Below are 22604 nucleotides of genomic sequence, written 5' to 3'. Positions count from 1 at the left end.
AAGTTTATATGCAACGGATCGATAGCCGAAAACACACAGCCATGAGAAGCAGGGCTCGTTAGAGGGGCTAAGAACTAATCGGTTCCGTAAAATTGAAGGGTAAACGATGACTAACAGATGCTGATTGATTCTTCTAAATACACAGCATAAACCATGTATATTTTTTATTATAGATGGGTCTATGTACACTTCTGAAAGTCGAGGTCATGGAAACACTCGACAATATCGGGGTACCCCAAATGGAAGCAGAGCTATTGACGGACGTCTATTGGCTCTGACGAGGAGGATGGTGATGGTTGATGGATGGTTGTCACGCGCCACTGTTCGGCGCCTCAAGACGAAAGTTGAACCATAGAGAAGATCTCTATAGTTCTGTTTATAGCACCAGTTTCTGCTAATTAACTCGGGCCATAAAAAAGAGTTCGGCAACACCAAGTATCAAATAACAATTGTATAATTTATCCTATCTCCAAATGCATTAAGATTAAGAGTCTTACATTTCTAGTTTTGGCTGAGAATCGGCTGAAACAATGAAGTAGATCATTTCATTTCCTGTGTGTTGTGTGCAGCACTAAAACTAGAGTCGCAAACTATTAACGAGCACAATTTATGGCTTTGCTAATTTACATTTCAATCTCCCGCCAAATCTGAGAGACTGCTCTATTCTAGCATATTCTATTGTGGTCTACTCTGGTCCAGTTCTACAGCCCATAAACGTTCTACACGCACATGCTGCTGCCAGTCAATAGATCACGATCAGCCGACCAACGCATTATTGTCATCAGTATTATTATTATCCATCAGCAGCAGGCAGCATCGAAATCAGCATCGGATGCCCGGGAAGCCGGTCTGAACACACTTAAAAGTGCCATTTCGGAATTGATGTTTATGCTGAAATCGCAAAAATATGCAAATTAGTGAATGGCAGCCCCCAGTCTGTGTCCCATCTCCAATCTCCATAGAATGGCAGCGGCAGCCCAGACAAAAAAAGTCTCATAATGGTCAAACACAATATAAATATTGTCAATCGCTGTTTTAATAAGTCAACGTGGGCCCCGAAATTAACGTATCGTATCCCACAAATAGAAACTAGGAGAGCGGAACAGCGAAAGGAGATCTGTGATTGTACTATCGGATAATGGATGAGATTGGTCAGAGACCGTCCCCATGTAGAGCTCCCCTTTTCTTGTTTCAGCCTTAAGTGTGGGACTTGTTTTTTTTTTATTTTTGCATAATCCCAGGGGCCGCGTCGCTCTGTCTAACAAAAACCATTTCGCTCGGGCTTAATTTATGCAAATTCTATTCTAATTAATATTAAAACCATTTGTTTTTTGCGCTGTCTATGAGCTTAGGAGGCGGCAAACTTCTTTCTCGTGGCAGCAGCCTTTCCTTTGCTGTGGCCCCCTAATACTCACACGAGCTAGATCATTTTGCATTTAAGGGTATCTTAAGGAGGGAAACTTTCATTGGTTTAGTGATCAACTTTGGCGTGAGAAATTTTTATAAAATTCATCAGCTGATGAGCTTGAATAAACATGTTTTTTAAAAACATAAGTTTGAACTGAATTTATTAATTATTATTGGTTGTTTTATTTTTTAATTATGTATATTAATTATACGTAATAAAAATATTATTATCCAATGTTATTCATTTTTGTTAATTAATTGTATTCATAAATAAATAAAATGAATTTGTATTTTTTATTAAAATAAAATATGTTGATAAGATTCTACCTTTTTTTTATATTTTTAGTTTATTATGTAATATAACAACAAAATTGTTACCATCGGAATATTATCGGATTGAATAAATAACAATTTTATTAAAGCTCTATATTTTTATATTATTATTTCATAAAGTAATAATTAAATCTAAATTTTTGTAAACACAGTTTAAAGATTATACAAATTAAAATGACATCCTATCTTTGAGATACTTTACCTTCTACCTAACAATAATACTCCTTAAATTGAAAGAGCATACACTTTTCGTTATGTTAAGCGCATAATTTGCACTTGCCAAGTACACGTTTTAGTCTTTTATGATAAATTCAGCTTTTGTTTTAGCTATTTTAGATGCTCTTTTTTCCACCAAAAACTTAAATGTATGATAAATCATTCTGGAAACCAGTTCTCATCTTCCGAGCGTCCGAGTCGGCGACTAGAAAGTGCCCCCATCGCCATGCAGCGCATCTCCACCGTCACGAAGAAGACAAAACGAAAACCAAAGATGTCTTAAAAAAAAAAAAACATAAAGCCAAGAAGAGTGGAAGAACAAAAAAAACTTGCGCACACTTTTAACGCACGGCTTGGGGCCCCCATAAATAATGTACATATAAGCGTGGCAGCCGAAATTTGGCAATTTCCTTTCAAATCGCTTGGCAATGTAATGATGTTCTGGCTGATTCCCAATTCGAATTCTGATTCTTTGTAGCCAGGCAGCGGCTCTTCGAGTGGTTAGCGGATCGAATGATGGGAATTGAAGTACGATTGAGGCTTGAAATTATATTTTTAGTTGTCGGCTGTCTAAAATTAATTATGTTGCTGCCAAGTGTCTGAGAATTAATCATCTTGTGGGCCCCCATTCGGCTATGTTTAACATATGACGCAAGTCGGAATTACATGAGATTGGATCAGATCAGAGCAGCAGATCTTATCGCCCGACAAATTCTTTACAATCATAGAACGTAAATAACACGCTGTAACTCTCAGCTTGTGGAACATTAAAGCCAATAAAAATGGTTCCCAAAAGAAGCGGGCGGGCATGCGGATCATTGAACTCCATCTCCACATTTCGACGATAAGCCCCCACTCACTCGCTTTGCATAGCTACAATATAAGCGGACCGAAATTCGCACAGATTGTTCCCAAAATTTATATCTCTGTAATGAGCCGCCGCTGAGCCACGAGCCGGGGCTCCTAGCTGGGTCAGGTTTTGGCCCTCTCGCAGTTCCCTCTTTGTTCAATTTATGCAAAGCCCCACCGCTCCACACGCTCATGCCTCCAGAGAGTTTTGTTTGATCTCTGAAAGTTTGCCATTAATTATTTTAATTTAATGCTACTTGTACCCCCCTTTTTTTGTGGACAAAGTGTGGCTCACTTAAGTGAGTTAATTTTGGGAGGTAGGTGAACTGGGTTAATTTATGGGCCAAAACTAAGAGCTTTCTATTAGCCCCGCTTTTGCTGCAGCTGCAGGGGGATCGGGTCAAGCCCGTAGTGTAGTGACATACAGGCTAAGATAGATGCTATCGCCTACATTTGATTCAGGAGATGGCAGTCAAATATTGACATTGATTGGCGAATATAACCATTGAGTGGGCCCCCGCCCTCGTTGCCAAAAATACGTGTGTATTCATACACCGAAAAATATCAAAAATCGTTTGATCGTCCATGTCTTGCATACTCAAAAGGTGGTTTGTTTAGCCAGGTCAATACATACTGAAAGAGGGCTGTCCCATTGAAACTGTTTGTCGGTTCGGTTTCAGTTTCTGCTTCTTTATCTCTATGCAGTCCGATGTGTCTTCTCTTCCGATGAAACAATAGATTTTGTTTTATTTGTGTTTTGTGTTTTTATTTTGATTTTAGTTTTTAGTTTATTGGATTTGCATGAGAATCGAATCTAAATTATCGCATAAATTTATGTCGACAATTCATTTTGCCCATGTGTGTGATTTTCAATATTTGCCTTCCTCTCCCTTCCTCTCCCTCTTTCTCACTATATGAATCTTTTATACTTTTCTGAGTGTCTGAGTGCACTAGTATGGGTTTGCTATTGACGCGCTGAACTAGTTTCCTTTCCTTATGGATTTATTGATATTTTTCCATCAAAATAAAAGCAGCTAAAGTCATTGTCAAGAGGCAGATGTTTAAACTGGTCTACACGTGTATCATAATCATAAGTGATTTTTATGCGAGAACTAGAAGACAGAACTCTTAAGGTTAAGTGTTTATAAGCAAAGAATAAGGAAATCGAAATCAACACAATCTGGTGATCGAAATGGCCGCCAAAATGAATAAAACCAGAACATTTTGTACTCCTATTAACTTTGAAACAATTTTAGTGTTAACCTGTGTTAAGCACACAGCAAAAGCTATATTTAAAGCTTTAAAAAGCATAGCCCCAACCGGAAATGGGAGCTTTAGAGAGATTGAGCTCCCATGAGGGTGCTAAAAAGTATGCTATTGTTTGACTGCTCTTGTAGCCGAATGCTGCTAAGTATAATTCATTTTTGAGTATTTATAAGATTATTTTGTACACAAATTTCAATACTCAAACGAGTGTTTGGGCTTCGTGTAGTGATAGCCATCCTCACGGTAGTCCGTATCGTGCTCTGAGGCAGCTGTTCCTAGGTCAAAGTCATCATCCTTTGAGCTGCTGTGCCTGTTCAAACTGGATTTCCTGCCTTTTTTGGGAGCAGCCGCATAGGCAGCCTGTGGGCTACTGGCCGCGAAACCCAGTGGGAAAGTGGGATCGGTATCGTCATCCGCATCATCAAGATCCGCGTCCGTCACTAGAACCGACCGTTGATTGCCATTGACAGAGACCAGAGCACGATGATGGCCATGGCCATGGTGCACGCTAGGATCGCTGTAGAAGTTGCCATCGATGATGTTAGTGTCCTGCTGGTTGCCCAGAGCATTCGTTGGTCCCTGCAGATGCGGCTGCCCGAACACATTGCCATTGAGAACGTTTAGACCTTGGTAGTTGGAACGGTTGCGTGGACGTCCAGAGCGCAAACGTGGCACCACTTGACCCGCTCCCAGTTGGGCGCCCAAAGATGGATCAAATTGATTCTGAAGAGGCGCCTGTCCAGCACCAAGCTGAGCACCGAACGGAGGAGGACTCGGCTGATTCGGCCTCTGTCCAAGCGGAGCCTGGCCAACTCCCAGCTGAGCGCCCAGAGCGGGATTTCCGAGTTGATTTGGCTGTTGGGCAGCGGGCAGCTGACCTCCGAATTGTGCATTGGGGTCATACTGATTCTGGAGCGGTGCTTGTCCACCCGCCGGCCGTTGAGCGGCTGCACTAAATGATGGATCGAAAGGGCCGCCAGCTGCAGGAGCTTGACCCGCGGCGGGTAACTGGGCACCGAAAGAGGGGTCAAACTGATTCTGGTTGGGAAATCCTTGACCTGCAGCCAACTGAGCACCGCCAACAGGGACGGGGAAGCCTGCAGTGCCCAGCTGAGCAGACAGCGATGGATCGAAGAAGAAGTTGTTTCTACCATAGCCGCCGCCGTATCCGCCTGGACGAGAGGGTTTCTGTGGGCGCTGGCCATTGCCCTGAACAGCCAACTGCCCACCGGCTGGAATCGGAGCTCCTTGATTGGCAGGCAGCCCAGCACCTGGAACCAAAGCGCTTGCAGGTAATTGAGCTCCAAGTGGATCCGACGGTCCACAGCCCGGAGGAGCATTGCCAGCTCCTGTAATCTGGCAGTTGGGCAGGAAGCCAGCTCCTGTTGGCGCCTGTGCGCCAGTGGGTGCCTGGGCTCCGGCTGGCAATTGCTGTCCTCCTGGGAGATCTGGGCGGGTGAGCGAGTTGAGTTCCGAGTCCTGCGACTGGACGTTGATCTGGGTGTGCGTGTGAAAGACAGAGTTGGGGGCACTGGCGTAGGTTATGCGGTGGGGACGGCGCCGTCTATATACGACTTGGCTGGCCGCCGGAGTGAACAGGTCCCCACTATTATCCGTTCGGACCTGCGGCTTGTCGTGTTTGTAATGGATATGTTCGGTCTTCACCTCCGGCTTCTTGTCGTAGTGATGGTAGTGATCCACGCGCTGTTTCTTGGGTTCCTCGTGGTGGTAGTGCTGCTCCTTGTGGTGATGCTGATGGCGGGGTAGTTCGTCGTGTTCCTCCTCCTTGTGGTAGACCACGCGCTCACTGGTGTGCTTCTCCTTTTTGTAGAAGGGCTGCTCCAGGTCATCCTTTTCCTCCGACGGTGGCAGATAATTATAATGCTCGTCGTCATCATGGTGGCGATGATGCTTATGGTGTTTCACATGGGAAACATCTGCCAGGCAGGCAGCCGCCAGGATGCACAACAGCAGGACACAGAGAAATTTCTGTGGAATGAAAGTAACCTAAGAATTAGTCAAGCTTAGCCGTACTTCAGTTCCTCATTGATCTCTCACCATTGTGCAAATGCCAGTGAAGCTTATCCGCTCTAGATGCAACTTTTATACAATCTTTGGGGATCCAATTGAAGTGCATTCGAGCCCCCAAAACCCCAACGAAACCGAAACTGAAGGCCAGAAACCTGTTGGCGGTAGCGTGAGAAATTCATTTGATGCTTTATGTGACCCATTTGTTCTCATTGAATGTTCGCCATTTAAATACAAATGAATATTCCAGCAAAGCACAGCGAAAGTACGCCGTAAATTTGTCACAGATCAAAGCGCTAGAATTTATCGATCCCACCCCTCAGTGATAAGTGGGGTTTTTGATCCTATTCTCAAACCAGAGACACTCTTCGATAACTGTATCTGCAATTAATTTTGCAAAAAAGTTTGGCCAAACAAACATAAATGTTCCCATCAACAAATTGGTGTTTCGATTGATATATGTATATATTATTATTATAATGTGTTATATTCGCGCACAAAAGATGAACATCTGTTGAAAATACAAGAAAACCGAAAACGGATAATCATAGAATATTAGCATATCTACAAGATTGCCGAATCTGGTTTAGCCCGGTTATTATAGCCAAAATAAACAAATAAAATGGCTGTGGCTACCCTACCCCTTCTACGGGTTCAATCATTCTCATTCTCTCTCTCTCTCTCTCTTTCACTCTCTCACTCTACCTCGTGCAGGCTCTGGCGGATGGAAACCTCTGAGGCTGGTGTGAGCAGCGAAAAAGAGGGAGACAGATGTAGCAGAAACATAGAAACAGATAAAACGTTTTACAAATCTTATCAAATTTGTAGGTCATTATGTAGAAAGGGGATAACCGAAGAGCAAGTATTAACATTAGAACATAACTAGCGGTCGTGGTCCCTCTCTTTGTCTGTGTATTTTGCCCATCTCTCTTGAGAGTGCTATACAAATTCCGAGAGATATCCCCCTCCCCGCATTAACCAAAAAATCAATTCGAACAGCTATACAAAAAGACAGAGAGAGAGGGAGCATGCGGCAGTTAATTCTGGCGCTTACGTATAATTACACTGAGAGAAAAATTACTTAGTAAAAAGAAACAGACCCATGTTCAAATTAAATATTCGGTTTTCGAATACTAACATAGAAAAATAAAATATAATTCACCTTGATTACATGCATATCTATTGATTTATTAAACTTATACGACATATTTTTTACAAATTTAGCTTGCAGTTGTCTTTAGAAAGGGGGAAAACAGAGGACCCACGTTAGTCAAGTTCTATTGTTATTTCTTTAACTTCATTCATCCTCTCTACACCTATTGATCTACACGATTAGAATTTTAGAGTAACTCTTTTTTTAACTCTTTTCATTTTACCGCTATCGCCACACGCACACTGCACGAAGAAGGTGGTGTGAGAGAGAGAGAGAGAATGAGTAAGCGGGTGCAAGGTGTACCACTGCAAATAGATTTTGTTATTCCCTCCATAATAATGATCCGATATGATCTAAATTCCACAGTCTAGTATATATGTTAAATTCTTAACGATTCTGCGTTTTCTCATATTTTTGAAATTGTGGATGCCACAGATTCTCGTCTTTTGAGGGCGTGGAAAGGGGTGGTTCAAAATTGGTAAATACCCTTGATTCAGTGTGCTATCACAGCTTTAGCTACTATAGTCTCTGGGATCCAGGCGCTCATGGGGATTTGGCTATTGATTCTTATCTAGTATATACTTTTGTGGCTGAAAACGCTTCCTTCTTTAGATTAGCTGAGTTTATCATTTCACACCCAAAAAAAGTAAGAGTTCTACAGAAATTGGGTACATAATCGTTTATTTCGGTGTCGTTTTTCTGGGGTTTCCCATCTTAAGCACGGTGCCTCAGGACGCGACGACGCACGGTCCTGTATCTGTAGCCCTGGCTGGACTGGGGCTGGCTGTAGTCGTAGCCGGAGCGGGCTGGAGCCGGGGCAGAGGCGGCAGCCTCGAAGGCTGGGGCTGGCTCCGGAGCCTGGAAGGAGGGGGCAGGGGCGAAGGACTGTACTGGAGAGGGAGCTGGTGCAGGGGCAGCGAAGGACTGGACGGGAGCGGAGGCTGCAGCAACGGGTGCAGGGGGCACGTAGGAACGGACAGGAGCCGGGGCAGATGCAGCAGGCTGGAAGACTGGAGCGGGAGCCGGAGCAGGAGCAGCAACAGGAGCCGGAGCGGAGGCAGCAAAATGATGCTGCCGCACTGGTGCTGGTGGCACATAGGAACGGACTGGAGCCGGGGCAGAGGCAGCAGGCTGGAAGACTGGAGCTGGTGCAGGAGCAGGGGCGAAGGACTGGACGGGTGCGGAGGCAGCAGGTGCTGGGGGCACGTAGCTTCTAGATGGGGCTGGGGCAGATTCAGCAGCCTGGAACACTGGTGCTGGAGCTGGCGCTGGAGCCGGGGCAGCCACTGGAGCCGGAGCGGAGGCCGCAAAATTATGCTGTACCTGAGGGGCCGGCTGATAAGACCTCACTGGAGCGGGTGCTCCGTAGTTGTAGCCACCATCGGCGGCCACGCAACCAACCAAAGCCAGAGCCAAGACGAGGAATTTCTGTGGGAAGTGGAAAGGTAATCCGCAGGCCAGATAGGATAGGGAACAGCTGCTAGATCCTTACCATTTTTGATGATCTGTGTGCTGATGGGGCAACGAATCGAATAATATCTCTATGCTGGGGCTCCTGTACTTTTATACGAGTCGCCGATTCTGCGGACTTAAACGGAAGTGCTGCCATATCATAAATCAATAGAACCCCCAAAACGTTTTTCTCCGCATTTTGTCTCGAAAAATTTGTTTAATTAGCCAAATACCTTCGGCCGCGCCACCAGATGTGTGGCTCGTCTCCATCCATTCCACTCCACTCCACTCGGTCGGGTCGGGTGTACCGGAGTGTATGGATTATAAAAACTCTCATTTTTTGGCTGTCAATCGGCAGAGAACCGCGACGCTATGCGATTATAAATATTCATAAGGATACCATGCTATACCGTATTGCAGCATTATTTTTTTGTTGCCAAAAATCAAATTATCACAAACCTGATATTTCGCTTTTGCTTTTTGTTTGAGAAAATGTATATTTAACTCGATTAGGCTCCAACGTCTACAACTAAACACCGAGATACTTTTAATGACGGTGATCAGTGGCCCAAACAGTAGCTGGCTCTCTTCAGGGAGTTATTGATACACGACACACACGAATCCAGGCCACGATATTTGGATAGTTATCAGGTCATAAACTATCCGAGTCAACCATTAGCTTCAGCCGCTTATTGAAACAAAATCTAATGCCAAAAGTTAATGACTTAATGTGCCACTCGATAGGTTGAATGATACGTTGATTGATTATCTGAAAGATGGATAGATCATAGGGAAGGCTCAAGAGCAAACAGACAGTTCGAAGCGAAGAGTCTTCTTCTCAAAAGGTTAACGTCTTCTGTGGCCGTTCTTTATACAATAATTTAGGCTTTTTGTGGGATTTGGGACACAAAATGACTGGCCCTAATGGCCCTATAATATGATTTTCGTTGATGTTGTTCTGCGCTTTCTTTATTGTCTAAATACTAATTCTGGAATATGCAAATCCATTGAGGATCGAATCGCGTCAGACATGCAAATAAACGTATCAAAATGTATTTTTGCATTTCTCTGATCGTTTCTGTTCTGCTCCATCGGGAATTAGCATTAGAATATAGTTTGCGGTGTGTGGGTTAACCCACAAACCAGTCGTCGAGTTGCCCTGACGGAATTTTTTTACTAGATCTCTTCGGGCTGCTCGTACTGCTCGCTCAGCGATGATGCAGCTCCCTGGGGGGGCAGGTAGGTGCGCCTGGGGGCAGCAATCGCGATCACCTGGGGAGCTGGACGAACCACTGACAGCACCCTTGGGGCTGGTGGCAGATAAGTACGCTGTGGCAACACCACAGGACGCTGCTGAACCACCACAGGAAGCTGCTGAACCACCACAGGGCGCTGCTGCACCACCACAGGACGCTGCTGCACCACCTGCACCTGGGGACGGGAGATGATCTGATGCTGGACCGCCCTCGGAATGGAGACCACCTGAACAGGAGCCGGCCTGTAAACCGATACCACTCTCGGGGCAGGAGGGAGATAAGTGCGCTGTGGCACCACAACAGATTGAATCACAGGGCGCTGCTGCACCACCTGCACCACCTGCGGACGGGAAACGATTTGTTGCACTTGAACTTGGGGCGGCAGGTAAGTTCTCGACAGAGAAGTTGCCTCAACCTGGCCCAGAAGGAGCAGGAGGGCCGCTCCAAAAGTCACAAATAAAACGCGCTGAAAGGAAAAGAGAACTTCAGTTTCGAAAAATTATAAGAGTGCAAGCTCCAAAATGCCCACCACCATGTTGATCAGTCGAAGTCGAACAATTGAACTGTTTTTTTGAAAGCTGGATCATTTCGTATTTATAAGGTCTCTTAAAAATTACTTAGTATAGATATATATTTGCATATGTATGGGATTGTAAGCATTTGGAAGATGCGATTGCGCCTCATTTAAAATAAGCAGGTTAGGAGATATTGGGTTCAGAGATCTGCAATAAAACAATTTTTGGGGGGAATCAATACGAAATGGAAGCAGCGAAACAAGACAATAAAATCCATTAAATCTTATTTCAGACAGAATCTTTCACTTTTTGAAAGTACAGCGGAAAATATGTGTAGATTGAAGTAAAGCCAACGAGGGCATACTCTGCCTAATGTTTATAGATATGAGAGACGCTTAAATATACTCTACCTGTCAACAGCTAAGGAATAGTTGTTTAAACTATACGAAAACGGGTTGACGGCTTGTGGCTGGGGATGGGGCTCTCTCCAAAAGCTGTAACCTGTCCATGACCATAATTCTAGAGAACTTGTAGCCAAATCTTAAAAGAAATCTTTGTTCAAGGTTCCCTTACAAACAAGATCAAAGAAATGTACATCACACTCAAGCCTGAAGAGATTTTATCTTAATTTTTAAATGATTTCTAGGGTAAGGGTTTCTTTTTTAATTTAAATTAAGTTTTTTAAACCTATTTATAATCATATGAATATAATTTGTGAATTAAAGTTGTTGTTTTGTCTGAAACCAATCGGATTTGGTCGGAGATGGCATTTCTACGTGAGTTTTACACGAAGTCTACACCCTGCAGACTATATATTACGCATACTTTCAGGCTGTACTGCGAATATCTGGCAAAATGTATTTTCAACGAGCGGCAAGTACAGTGCGATCTAAGGACAGACAAGCCTGGCCCCTAGCCCATATGGCCGCAGTGAGAACCCTCAGCTGGAATAGAGGATTGTCCTGGAACGCCAGGAGTAGAGTTAGCCTCAGAGAGCGGAGTTTAAGGCTTTATTTACGGTGTAACCTGGACTTAAGTTCGTCAAGATGTACGACTCGTGTAAATAAAACCAACTAGCATTCTTATTTGCCACCAAGGAAAAATTATCAATTTATTGCAGAGTTTCCACAAGCCGCAAGACGATCAAAATTGTTGCCCAATGGATGTGCTCTTTAGGCTGATTTATACAACTTGAAAGCTGATATCATCACATTCCTAAAAGAAACAAATGTTTTTAAATAAATAAAAGTAGTAATAAAAATAAGTAAGCCAGAGGAACTGTAAGTTGGTTTAATAACTTTTAGCCGTAATCTAGCTTTAAATAAATACATAAATAAATGATAAAACAGCTTGACATAAATTGTTGTTGTATTTTGAATGAACTTTAACTTTTTGTTTGCTGTTCTCGGTTTCTTTCAAGAATTGCAAGAAGGCTGCCAAACATCCAGTGAGTATTTTTACTTGGCTTCCGTGGCCAGCAGCTAATTGATGTACACAACTCTACGGATTCTTCTGCCCCCCTGCCTGAAGATTAATGTATAGCATTAGATGGTGTGTCTATGCTGGGGGATTGATAAGCAGTTTAAGAAATTATTTGCATTAAGCGAGGCAGGAATTTGTGGTTTTAGCAGGAGAAGAAATATGAATAGAACAAAACTTGTTCTTAATTATGCCTAATATGAGAATTTATATGTATACACTAAATTCTAAAGCATTCACTAAACTAATTGAACAGGTTTCTGGATAAAACGAGTGGCTTATGGCTAACTAACGAAAATCGGATCGGTTTTACGATTTTACGGGGAGTTGTGCAATTTCCGATCTGCGTCATGTTGTTCCTACGCGTGGGATACACATTTGGTTATTTCAACAAAAATACCTTCCATCTAAAAGATACATTTATTATGATATATATTTATGTGTGTGTATATTCGGAATTTAAACCAGTTTACCGTTGTGTGGCATTTACCCAAGATCCATCTAATTAAACCGCAAACAAAGATGATTTCGGATGAAGTAATCAGAGCTGAATTTATATACACACGTATACTTAGCGAACGAATGATGGCTGAGAACTCATTTAAATGCCGGAAACTTTGGGGTAACACATGGGTAGATCAGGTCAATACACACATCGAACAACCCCGGACAAATTGGCCTGAAAGATGAGTCCGCTAACAGCCATTTAGCGTGAGTAAACGGCATAGCATCGCATCTCGAATTTCCAGTGAGCTATAGCATAACGCTTTATGATCACTCAAGTGACGAAGACTGTATCTAAGGCATGACGTATGCGTTTGATATTAATGAAACCAGATTTTTTCGATAGCTATGCGATTTTATGCTCGTGTTTGTTTGGCTCTAAGATACGCCCTAAAGATTGCGTAATAAATTAAGAAAAAAACCCCCAAAAAAAATCTATAAAAAGAACAGCATAAAATTATAAATTACGCTTAGTTCAACGATCGACCTAGCAGTTGTTTGGGGAGGGTTCTGTTCTGTTCCGTTCGATTCCGTCCTGGGAAGCTGTCATTATCAAAGTTTGAACTTTGTTGGAAAGAAATATAATGATGCATTGATGACAAGAGACAATTAATTTTGGTAATCAATTCACATAACGGAATTAACTGTAGACTTTGAAGAATTCCGTATGCGATAAAAGTTGCAGATTCGTATTAATTAAATCTAAATTTAATTAAAAACAAAGCATGCAAATGGCTCAAAATCGATTTAAGAGCAAGTTTTGGCTTGTGGATCGAGATCCATTAGTTGCGCGTTCAGAAACAACAGGAATCCGGGCGAACAGTGGGTCAGGAGCATGAGGGAAAGTGGGTCTCGCCTCTGCCCTTGCCACAAACAGCAAGCCAAGGCAAAGGTCAGTGTAAAGAAGGGAACTGCATCACCAACCGGTTGCCAACTGGAGGCTGTTTCCCCATCTGTGGTTGATCCACAGATCTCTGGATGATGCTGATATTGCGTGAAGGGCGACCTTGGTCATTACAGCTGCAGTGAGTAATTGCGATAATGTGGAGTCTGATAAAGAGAGAGAGAGAGAGAGAAGGAGAGAGCGCCTGACTTTGTTTCAAGCGGAACTTTTTGGGAATTTATGCAAATCTCTGAATGCTCTTATAAATAAAACATTCCACAAACAGTTTCACATAAATGCGAAATTAATTTATGCTAAGATTTATTTCTTTTGTGGCAAGAGGAAGAAGAAAGAGTGTCATTGTGTATGTCGTTAAGTGCCAAGTGGCTCCATCAACATCGCGATAGGCGCGACACATGGTGGGCTGTCCGTCTGAGCCCCCTACTGGTTATCGATTTGTTCTACAAATATTTGCCAAAAATTATCGAGCATGATTGGCTATGCGCACGCATGCGGGACACTCTACTCTCTCTATCTATGATCACTCCCGATCCCCCATATACATATATAGCTCGTGCATATTTCACCGGTTTTTCTTGAATTTAAATTATACATTTTTTTCAAACCACTCACGACCCGCAGACCGCAGACAGTTGTCTTTGGTTCTAAGTTATTATATAGATATTTTTGGGCTACGCTTTGTGTTTTGTTCTTTCTTTTGGCTATGATTTTTATTAAAAACCATCCCGATTCGTATTAAATACAAGCTCATTTACGTCTTTTGCATATGGTTTGGTCGGGCTCATTTCTTTATTTTTTTTTTGTCAAAACTACTACTAAATTTGTCGTCTGTTTCGTGGTGCTAAAATGTATAACGCCTGGAATCTGACAGAAAATGAGATGGGGTTTTATGGGTGTCGTTCTCGGGCAGAAGCAGAGGCCGAAGCAGCGCCCCAGCCAGAGGAAGAGCGTCAGCAGCAGCCGGTTAGCCAGCCCAAGCAGGTTCTGTTGAGTTTTCGGTGCGGCTCTGTCGAGAATCTTCTGCCGTAAAACATTTTGGCCCATCCTGAGGCGCTGAACTATAAATAATGTCGTTGTGCGGTGCTTCGGCACAGTCACATTTCTGCATTCGTCGTGTGGATTTGATTCTGAGCAAAAATGGTAAGCAGTGGAGTAGTGCGAATGGATACCAAGGATATACCAAAAAAAAAAACCGAGTGAACAACCGTGAAACAGTTGTGGAATATTTTTATTTTTGTATTTTTTTTTTGTATGACTATTGCCGGTATAGTCATGGATATTTGCCGAGTGTGGATTACAATCTTATTGATACTGATCATGTGGTTTCTGGTGGTTTCATTTGCAGAAACTTCTCATCGCTCTCGCCCTGGTGGCCGTCGCCAGTGCAGATGTCTCGCATCTGTTCTCGCACAGCAACAACCTGCAGGAGGACGGCTACGTCTACGATCCCCCGTCGAATCCCGTCGTGATCGATGTGCCATACGTGCCGAGGGAGTCCGCTCCACCCGCCGTCATCTACCAGGCCCCCAAGCCCACGCCTCCTCGCCCCGTCTACACCGCTCCCCCAGCTAAGGTCTACACCCCCGCTCCACCAGCCAAGGTGTACACCCCTGCTGTGCCAGCCGGAGCCCTCAAGGAGGATGGCTACCACTATGGCCAGCCTTCGGTCAAGTTCGAAACCTACGAAAAGCCCGTGGAGACTGCCCCCGCACCAGTGTACGTGAAACCCGCCCCTCCCAAGGTCGAGTACCTGCCTCCCGCACCCGTGAAGAAGGTGGTCTACACTCCTCCTCCACCCCCACCAGCGCCTGTTAAGAAGGTAGTGTACACTCCTCCTCCACCACCGGTCTACGTGAAGCCCGCCCCTCCCAAGGTCGAGTACCTGCCCCCCGCACCCGTGAAGAAGGTCGTCTACACTCCTCCTCCACCACCCCCACCGGCACCCGTGAAGAAGGTCGTGTACACTCCTCCTCCACCACCCCCACCGGCACCCGTTAAGAAGGTCGTGTACACCCCTCCTCCACCACCACCAGCGCCAGCTGGCATCCTGAAGGAGGACGGTTACCACTACGGTCAGCCTTCGGTCAAATTCGAAACCTACGAGAAGCCCGCCCCTCCGGCTGTCATCAAGAAGGTTGTGACTCCCGCACCACCAGTCTACGTTAAGCCCGCCCCTCCCAAGGTCGAGTACCTGCCTCCCGCACCCGTGAAGAAGGTGGTCTACACTCCTCCTCCACCACCACCTGCACCCGTGAAGAAGGTCGTGTACACTCCTCCTCCACCACCCGTCTACGTGAAGCCTGCACCACCAAAGGTCGAGTACCTGCCCCCCGCACCCGTGAAGAAGGTCGTCTACACTCCTCCTCCACCACCCCCACCGGCACCCGTTAAGAAGGTCGTGTACACTCCTCCTCCACCACCCCCACCGGCACCCGTGAAGAAGGTCGTGTACACCCCTCCTCCACCACCACCAGCGCCAGCTGGCATCCTGAAGGAGGACGGTTACCACTACGGTCAGCCCTCGGTCAAATTCGAAACCTACGAGAAGCCCGCCCCTCCGGCTGTCATCAAGAAGGTTGTGACTCCCGCACCACCAGTCTACGTTAAGCCCGCCCCTCCCAAGGTCGAGTACTTGCCTCCCGCACCCGTGAAGAAGGTTGTCTACACTCCTCCTCCACCACCACCTGCACCCGTGAAGAAAGTCGTGTACACTCCTCCTCCACCACCCGTCTACGTGAAGCCCGCACCACCAAAGGTCGAGTACCTGCCCCCCGCACCCGTAAAGAAGGTCGTCTACACTCCTCCTCCACCACCCCCACCAGCGCCAGTGCAGAAAGTGGTGTACACTCCTCCACCACCAGTGTACGTCCAGCCTGAGGGTCCCAAGGGCTACAGCTACCCCAACGATCCCCAGCCATCGTTCGACTATTAGGCTACATAGGCTTCTTGTAAATATAAAGAATCTTCATTAAGTATTAGACGTATTTTTGAACGAATGGTGAATGCAGTGGCTTGGGCTTTCGCAGGAAAGACGAATACACTTGGATAACTGTCAAAATAAACTAAAATCAATCGAATTGAAATGCATGTGTTGTCTCGCTTACTCGTATAGTATTAAATCACGATGTCGTGGTTGTATGCGTAGGTGGCTTAGTGGCTCTCTTATTACATCCTCGGCCTCTTCTCCGCTCTCCCTCCACATTCCAACGCAGATGCAAAACATTTTAACCCTCACGCACTCACGCCCTCACACCATTGTATTAACATGTGATCACTCAGCAAACGCTCAGATTTTCGCTCTCTTAGGGTGGGAGAGGGAGAAGACAAATAGCAGAAACAAATGTCAATATGCAAAAAGAGAGCAATTAGGAAGCGCACAAGAGGGAGAGCATGGATGGTGACAGAGCATGATAAAATTATGCAAGGTGGTCCGCTACTCTCTTTCGGGCTTTCTTTTACGCTCGGCCCTGCTAAGAGCGCTTTGACGCTTTGTACTGAGGAAAGTATGACTCGAAAATAGAGCGCGTGGCGTGAGCGCGCCACCTTGTCTATTTACCTCATGGAGGAGAGCATGGAATGAGCGAGCCGCAAATCCACCTACGCATACAAATCGGCACCGCTCTCACACTGTTTTTCACACCGGTCCAAGCGCGCATTTCCAAGTCGGCTCCGCGTTTCAAAAATCGGGCAAATGGTCAAATATCAAGCGGGAAAACTGTCGCATAGCTGTGTTGTCTAGTGGTGCAGGAACTTGAATTAAAAATGTACAAAAACTGTTTGTCTATGAAAGAAAATGTGCTTGATCAAGTGTGGCAAAAGGGCAAAATATATCAAAAATGCAGAGCGGCGAAGGAAAGCAAAAGAACGAAGTGAAAGTGAAGTGTAAAAATTTTAGCATTTGATATACAATATATAAACATACTATTTTATGCACAACCCCTTTTTTCCTTCGGTCGGCAATGTGCGTGTGTTTGTTTGTTCAAAAAATGCAAAAGAAGCACCGAGCTGTGTCCCTTTCCCACTCCATCATGTAATTCACGCAGTGAGGAAGAGGAGTAAAGCAATAAGAAAAGAGCGAGCTCTTAGAATCGACGCTCTCTCGTACCAAGCGCTTCATTATGAGGTGGGGTGGGGCATTCAAAATATTGGTGATCTGACTCTCTCTCGTTGGTGCTTCCACACGAAACTTCACTCCTGTTGGCTCACCTTATATGAATATACCATAAATATGTGCTCTTATTGAAATTTCTATGGAATTTTTTTTGTCGTTCGTGTGTGTGTTTGCGTTTTCGTTTCGTAAATCGTTCGTTCGAAATAGTCGCGCGGTTTCGTAGTCTAACGGTCCACGCTCCACAGAATTGCCGGCTTTTCTTGTGTGAGAGAAAGGAGCAGCAAATGCAGCAAAGAAATCCTAACCGCCCAAGAATATGGGACAAAAGGTAAGTGAGAGACGAGAGTGTATCTTTACTGTTTTTCTGTCCTCTTTGCATACTGTTTTTAATTAACCTCAGGAGCATGCTCCTTACGTGATTTAGATTTCGGGAGGGTCCTGCCAATCGCTTGGCAGCTAAAAAGAGGATATCATGTGTTCGCACATCAAGTATGCCATAATTTATTTTTCAAAAATCGAAATATACCTAAAGCCTAAAAGTAGTCTTTTACTAATCACCAAATGGTTGTTTATTTTGTATACCAGTAATTCATGTAGAGGTCAGTAAAAAATAAAATTTTTTTTTATATCACCAAAAGCGTGGGGCTACGTTGTTAGGAGCGGCAAGGGCCGTTATATACATATATACAATTTTTACATTATTTGTATGCACGTTACTCAAAAAGAGTATAGAAGGAAGCGTTTCCCATAAGGAAAATATATTTTCTTGATCTGCATCAATAGCCGATATATGTACATAGCCATGTCTGTATGTCCGTCTGGTCGTCTGTCCGTATTGTTTGACTCCTAGTTCACAAAGACTATAAGAGGAAGAGCAGCCAGTTTGTTTCAAAATTGTTCCGTGCTTTTCCGACCCCACGAAGGACGAAAATCTGTGGCATGCGCTGCATATGCAGCAGATTGCCCAATGTGGATCAGGTCGAATAAATATTATAGCCAGAAGGAAATGAAATTTCAGTGGCTACGCAACGCCATCCACGCGATTACTCACTCCTTCTCTTTCACACACTCTCCTCGGTGCAGTGTGTCCCCCCGAAGGAGGGGAGCCATACTGAATGAGGGTATAAATGTAGAGTCGCGGCCGTAGCTGCGACTCACAACGTTCCCCCTTCGTTTTGAAGTAATTAAAACGATGACTGCAGTATTCTCTCTCCCTCTCTGTCTTTTGGTATTGCTGTTCGCGAAAGGGATGCATTTATCTGTTGGATAATGCGGTGATAATTGCTCTCTCTGGCCTAAACTCTTCGAGTAGCCGGTATAAAAGTGGTCTTAAACTTCTATGTGACAGCTAGACGATATTGGATATACGAGAGTATATTTTGCAGGCAGCAAAAACATATGAAGATCAGAATCGGCTTTGCTTAGTGGGTGTGTCGTGTGTGCTGGGTATTCATTCAGTAGAAGCAAGTGGAATACGGATGCCCCCCGCCCAATCGAGTCTGCGGAATGATCCAGCGAAAAATTCAATCAATCTTGTCCAAGTTGTCCACTCAGATGCTATGCATACCGTTGGAGGCTGGCATAGATAAATTGTGCGAGAATCTGTGGATCTGCATTTGCCCAGCCGTAAAGCACTGATGAAACGGAAACGTATGGCGGCGCTTTATATGCTCGGGGATCGGGGCTCGGCTGCATAATTATTGATTTGCATGGGGGGGATTCGATACGGCTCACGTGGCTGGGGGCAGAGACAAATCCGTCAACGGCTCTCAGAGCATAGAATCATTAATTCAGATACAAGTCAATGCGAGAGTCTCTAACAAATGCGACTAAGACAAAAGGCTTGTGTATGGGTCCGCGGCAACGCACTGACACTTGACCCCACAAAACAAGTCTTGGCCTTGGCAATGAGGCGACGGCAGCGCAGATGGCGATGGAGATGTTGTAGCATTTTATTTGTAGTGCTCGCTCGTTGTATCTTTGGTTGTTTATCTAGGGCCTCCGTTCTCTGCTGCTGCCAGCATCGGCAGCATCGTCATCGTGATCGGCTTTGGCTTTGGCTGTGGCTGTGGCTGTGGCTCTGGCGTAATTAATAAAGTGAGGCAAAGCCTGGCCAAATGAGGCGAACATATAGAAGTATAAATAGTTGGGGTCTCAGCGCCGGCGCTTGCATTCGCTCGAGCAACGTTTGGCTGGAAGCGACCGAGATCCAACTCCATTCTAAGAGCCATTCCATTCCCCCAGTCAAGATCACACACGATACCATGGTAAGCGCCTTGTCATTAGCCTCTTGCCACACATTCGCCTCACGCTCTTCCCTGCAGCGTCTCTCCATTTTTGGCCTGCTGATGCTGCTGCTGTTGACGGTTTGTCTGCATTCCGCCACATCGGATGTCTCACAGCTGGTGCGCTCTGGTAATGGCTTCGTCTACGACGTGCCCAAGGTCACCCAGCTGGAGCTGGAGGTCAGCAACGAGTTCCCCACGGGCGAGGAGTTCCCCCAGGACGCCATACCCGTGGCCCCATCCGACGCAGAGCTGGGCCAGGCCGAAGAGCCAGCAGACGAATCCCAGCCAATATCCGCCTTCAGCAGTAAAAGTGCCAGCAGCATTCACGGCTACAAGTACCAGGTGCCCAGCAGGCGATTCAAGAGCTGAGCGAGACCCTACCTTGTTTCCCCTCGAATTTGTACCAAAGTTTTCTGTCTAAAGATAATAAAATCGAAATCCCCCTAAGATCTAGCGGCGTTCCTTTCACCAGAAGCCCTTGGGCAGGGCTTACGGCTAAGACTTGCCTTGGACTCGGCTTAGAACGAGATTCCATCTAGTCGTATCTCTGCGGATTGTAGTAGACTTAGCGTCTTGCTAAAATAAATGTTCATGCTTGACAAAATATGCCTTTAATCCCAAACCGGTTACGAATTTGCACAGGTCTCGGGTCTATGAAGAGAGACACAGGCCTAGCCATTGAAGACGATGAGACAAATGGCCATAAAGAACGACAATTAATTTCATAATCGGCATAAATTACGCGGATTTTTGGCAAGAGGCGAGCACAGCACACGCCGTCCAGTTTCCGTCCGGCACTTGACAATCGATCAGCCGGATCGGATCGATCCACCGCCGTTTGGGGCGGTTCAACAACCCGCATAAATTATCCGCCGAAGAATGAAACAAAAAGTGATAGTTGAGCCACGGCTCTGTCACTGTTTGTTTACTAAATCGCGATTAGCGACGCTCTAATCCAACTAATTAGTTGTTTAAACGCTGCCGTTAAAGAGATGGGAAATTTGTCAAAATTTATATTCCAGTCTCCCCATCTGCAAACCACCTAACACCCACCTGTGCCTCCGATTCTTGTATTGATTTGTAAGATTTGGAATTGCTTCCGCAAGCTCATGTCCCAGAGACCAGAGACAGCTTCATTGTCCGTCATTGTCCATGAAACGCTGGCCGCCACTCCACTCCACGCCACTCTACTCCACTGGAGACTTCTTGAGCTGCTGCAAAAGGCAGCGCGCGCCATAATTATTATAAATGAAGTCTAAATGATTTATGACAGCTAGCGGATCGCTCTTACAACGCTGCCCGATGCGGCGGAACTAACGCAGCGGCAGCGGCAGCAGCAGCAGCAGCAGCAGCAGCTCCTCTCCTCTCTATCGCTGTGGGTCAGCCGGCAGTGGGTCGGAAGCAGAGGCTCACTTTGACACCACAGACAATGCCACAGAAACTGAAGCGCTGCTTGAGCCAACGCTGGAGTGACGACGCTGATGAAAAGCCCCACCATGGGGGCTCATAAAAAAAGATAATGGCTCTGAAGCGGAGATTTTGGACTGGAGCCAGAAACAATGATGAAGACAGAGGCAGCAGCAACAGCAACAGTAACAGCAACAGCATTGTGGCGCTAATAATTCATACAAACATGGACACCGATACAGAGGCAGAGGCAGATACTGCGCTACAGATACACTGAAAGCGAAACTGAGACAGATACATTTTTACCGATACAAAGAATGCTTGCCGATGCCGATGCTGGTGCTGGTGCTGCCATGAATCGCGCTTAAGCCCGATATCGATTTAAATGATAATAATTGGCCTTTGGAGAGCCCATGGACTAGGTCTTAGAATTTTCGACTATAAATAAACAGCTACCCGTGGTATTGGTCAATCATTTGTGGTCTACGAGCTCAAGGTGTAACATACGATAACAGACATGGTGAGTCTTCAAAATCCTTATACCCTATCCCGCGACACGATAACGGTCTTCAATTGGGGCATTTCATGCAGAAATTCTTCATTTTGGCCACCTTTGGCATGCTGCTGTCTCTGGCTGCCGGGGATGTCTCGCATCTGCCGCTGGAACTCCTGGAGGAGCATCAGCAGGAGCATCAGGGCTATGGCTATGACTATCCCAAGCCGGTGGTGCCCTTTGTGGTAGTGACAACCACAACAGAACCACCCACACCGCCGCCAACGTACCTGCCGCCGAAGCCAGTGCCCACGTATCTGCCGCCGCCGCCACCAACAACAACCACAACCACGACCACAACAACGACACCGGCACCCACACCTGCCCCAACCTATCTGCCACCTCCACCACCGACCACAACGACGACCACACCGCCACCCACGCCCGTCCCTACCTATCTGCCACCTCCCCCACCGAGAACGACCACCACAACAACGACCACAACGCCTGCCCCAACGCCAGCACCCACCTACCTGCCGCCCCCTCAGCCAGAGCCACAGCCGGAGCCGGAGCCAGAGGAGGAGCACGGATACCACTACGAGGCGCCCGCCAAGGCGTTTGTGTTCTAGGAACCACTCAACACACCACTGCACTGCACTGAACCCCGAACCCTGAAGTATCGCCCCGTCCTGGACTGTTGTTGTTGTTTTTTTTTGAATCGTTTAGGCCTAGGATTATATAATTTAGAGACAACGTATAATAAATGCTGTTTTGTTAACCCCATTAATCCCCCCGTTGATCCACTTTGGATATCTCTTGCATTATGCGGCGGGATAAGGCCGAGTGGCTGTCGAGTCAATCACCGCCAATTGTCTCACGTTTCACGATTTATATTTCGACGACGCATCCGCTGCATATTCATGAGGCGCCTCTGACGGACCAC

The 22604-nt window shown here is 45.7% G+C and overlaps 6 protein-coding genes across 6 annotated transcripts; 3 read left to right on the top strand and 3 right to left on the bottom strand.

The window, feature by feature from the left end:
- Positions 1 to 4263: 4263 nt before the first annotated feature.
- On the bottom strand, positions 4264 to 6885 carry LOC6599750. Its single transcript, XM_026991600.1, has 2 exons — positions 6805 to 6885; positions 4264 to 6060 (listed from the first exon to the last, which is right to left on the bottom strand). Exons 1-2 carry the CDS (start codon positions 6883 to 6885, stop codon positions 4264 to 4266), a joined length of 1878 nt encoding a protein of 625 aa, XP_026847401.1.
- Positions 6886 to 7966: 1081 nt separating this feature from the next.
- Positions 7967 to 8861, bottom strand: LOC6599751 (skin secretory protein xP2). Its single transcript, XM_026991598.1, has 4 exons — positions 8814 to 8861; positions 8593 to 8680; positions 8219 to 8517; positions 7967 to 8137 (listed from the first exon to the last, which is right to left on the bottom strand). The coding sequence occupies exons 1-4, from the start codon at positions 8859 to 8861 to the stop codon at positions 7967 to 7969; spliced, it is 606 nt and encodes a 201-aa protein (XP_026847399.1).
- A 1019-nt stretch (positions 8862 to 9880) lies between these two features.
- LOC6599752 lies at positions 9881 to 10495 on the bottom strand. Its single transcript, XM_002024786.1, has 2 exons — positions 10490 to 10495; positions 9881 to 10426 (listed from the first exon to the last, which is right to left on the bottom strand). The coding sequence occupies exons 1-2, from the start codon at positions 10493 to 10495 to the stop codon at positions 9881 to 9883; spliced, it is 552 nt and encodes a 183-aa protein (XP_002024822.1).
- A 2798-nt stretch (positions 10496 to 13293) lies between these two features.
- Positions 13294 to 16294, top strand: LOC6599753 (extensin-1). The gene is made up of 4 exons (XM_026991597.1): positions 13294 to 13350; positions 14708 to 15481; positions 15545 to 15922; positions 15986 to 16294. The coding sequence occupies exons 1-4, from the start codon at positions 13294 to 13296 to the stop codon at positions 16292 to 16294; spliced, it is 1518 nt and encodes a 505-aa protein (XP_026847398.1).
- A 3392-nt stretch (positions 16295 to 19686) lies between these two features.
- On the top strand, positions 19687 to 20173 carry LOC6599754. Its single transcript, XM_002024788.2, has 2 exons — positions 19687 to 19740; positions 19798 to 20173. Exons 1-2 carry the CDS (start codon positions 19738 to 19740, stop codon positions 20128 to 20130), a joined length of 336 nt encoding a protein of 111 aa, XP_002024824.1. The 5' UTR covers positions 19687 to 19737; the 3' UTR covers positions 20131 to 20173.
- Positions 20174 to 21753: 1580 nt separating this feature from the next.
- On the top strand, positions 21754 to 22290 carry LOC6599755 (extensin). Its single transcript, XM_026991596.1, has one exon. The coding sequence runs from the start codon at positions 21754 to 21756 to the stop codon at positions 22288 to 22290; it is 537 nt and encodes a 178-aa protein (XP_026847397.1).
- Positions 22291 to 22604: the final 314 nt, after the last annotated feature.

This window comes from Drosophila persimilis, unplaced genomic scaffold, assembly GCF_003286085.1.
Source record: "Drosophila persimilis strain 14011-0111.01,24,50 unplaced genomic scaffold, DperRS2 tig00000676-arrow-arrow-pilon, whole genome shotgun sequence".
In the NCBI taxonomy this organism is placed as follows: domain Eukaryota; kingdom Metazoa; phylum Arthropoda; class Insecta; order Diptera; family Drosophilidae; genus Drosophila; species Drosophila persimilis.
This window is presented reverse-complemented; position numbering and strand designations above follow the sequence as displayed.

Bases quoted from the DNA above. Each gene is read 5' to 3' on its own strand.
- LOC6599753 (XM_026991597.1), top strand. From the start codon at position 13,294: ATGAGGGAAAGTGGGTCTCGCCTCTGCCCTTGCCACAAACAGCAAGCC. The intron at 15,482-15,544 runs GCTGTCATCAAG...GCCCCTCCCAAG, and splicing joins ACGAGAAGCCCGCCCCTCCG to GTCGAGTACCTGCCTCCCGC. The intron at 15,923-15,985 runs GCTGTCATCAAG...GCCCCTCCCAAG, and splicing joins ACGAGAAGCCCGCCCCTCCG to GTCGAGTACTTGCCTCCCGC.
- LOC6599751 (XM_026991598.1), bottom strand. From the start codon at position 8,861: ATGGCAGCACTTCCGTTTAAGTCCGCAGAATCGGCGACTCGTATAAAA. The intron at 8,518-8,592 runs ATCAGCCGGCCC...CGGCTCCAGCGC, and splicing joins ACCCGCTCCAGTGAGGTCTT to CAGCTCCAGCACCAGTGTTC. The intron at 8,138-8,218 runs GTGCCCCCTGCA...TCTCCAGTACAG, and splicing joins CGGCTCCTGTCCGTTCCTAC to TCCTTCGCCCCTGCCCCCTC.
- LOC6599755 (XM_026991596.1), top strand. From the start codon at position 21,754: ATGCAGAAATTCTTCATTTTGGCCACCTTTGGCATGCTGCTGTCTCTG.
- LOC6599750 (XM_026991600.1), bottom strand. From the start codon at position 6,885: ATGTTTCTGCTACATCTGTCTCCCTCTTTTTCGCTGCTCACACCAGCC. The intron at 6,061-6,804 runs GTAGAGTGAGAG...TTCATTCCACAG, and splicing joins TCCGCCAGAGCCTGCACGAG to AAATTTCTCTGTGTCCTGCT.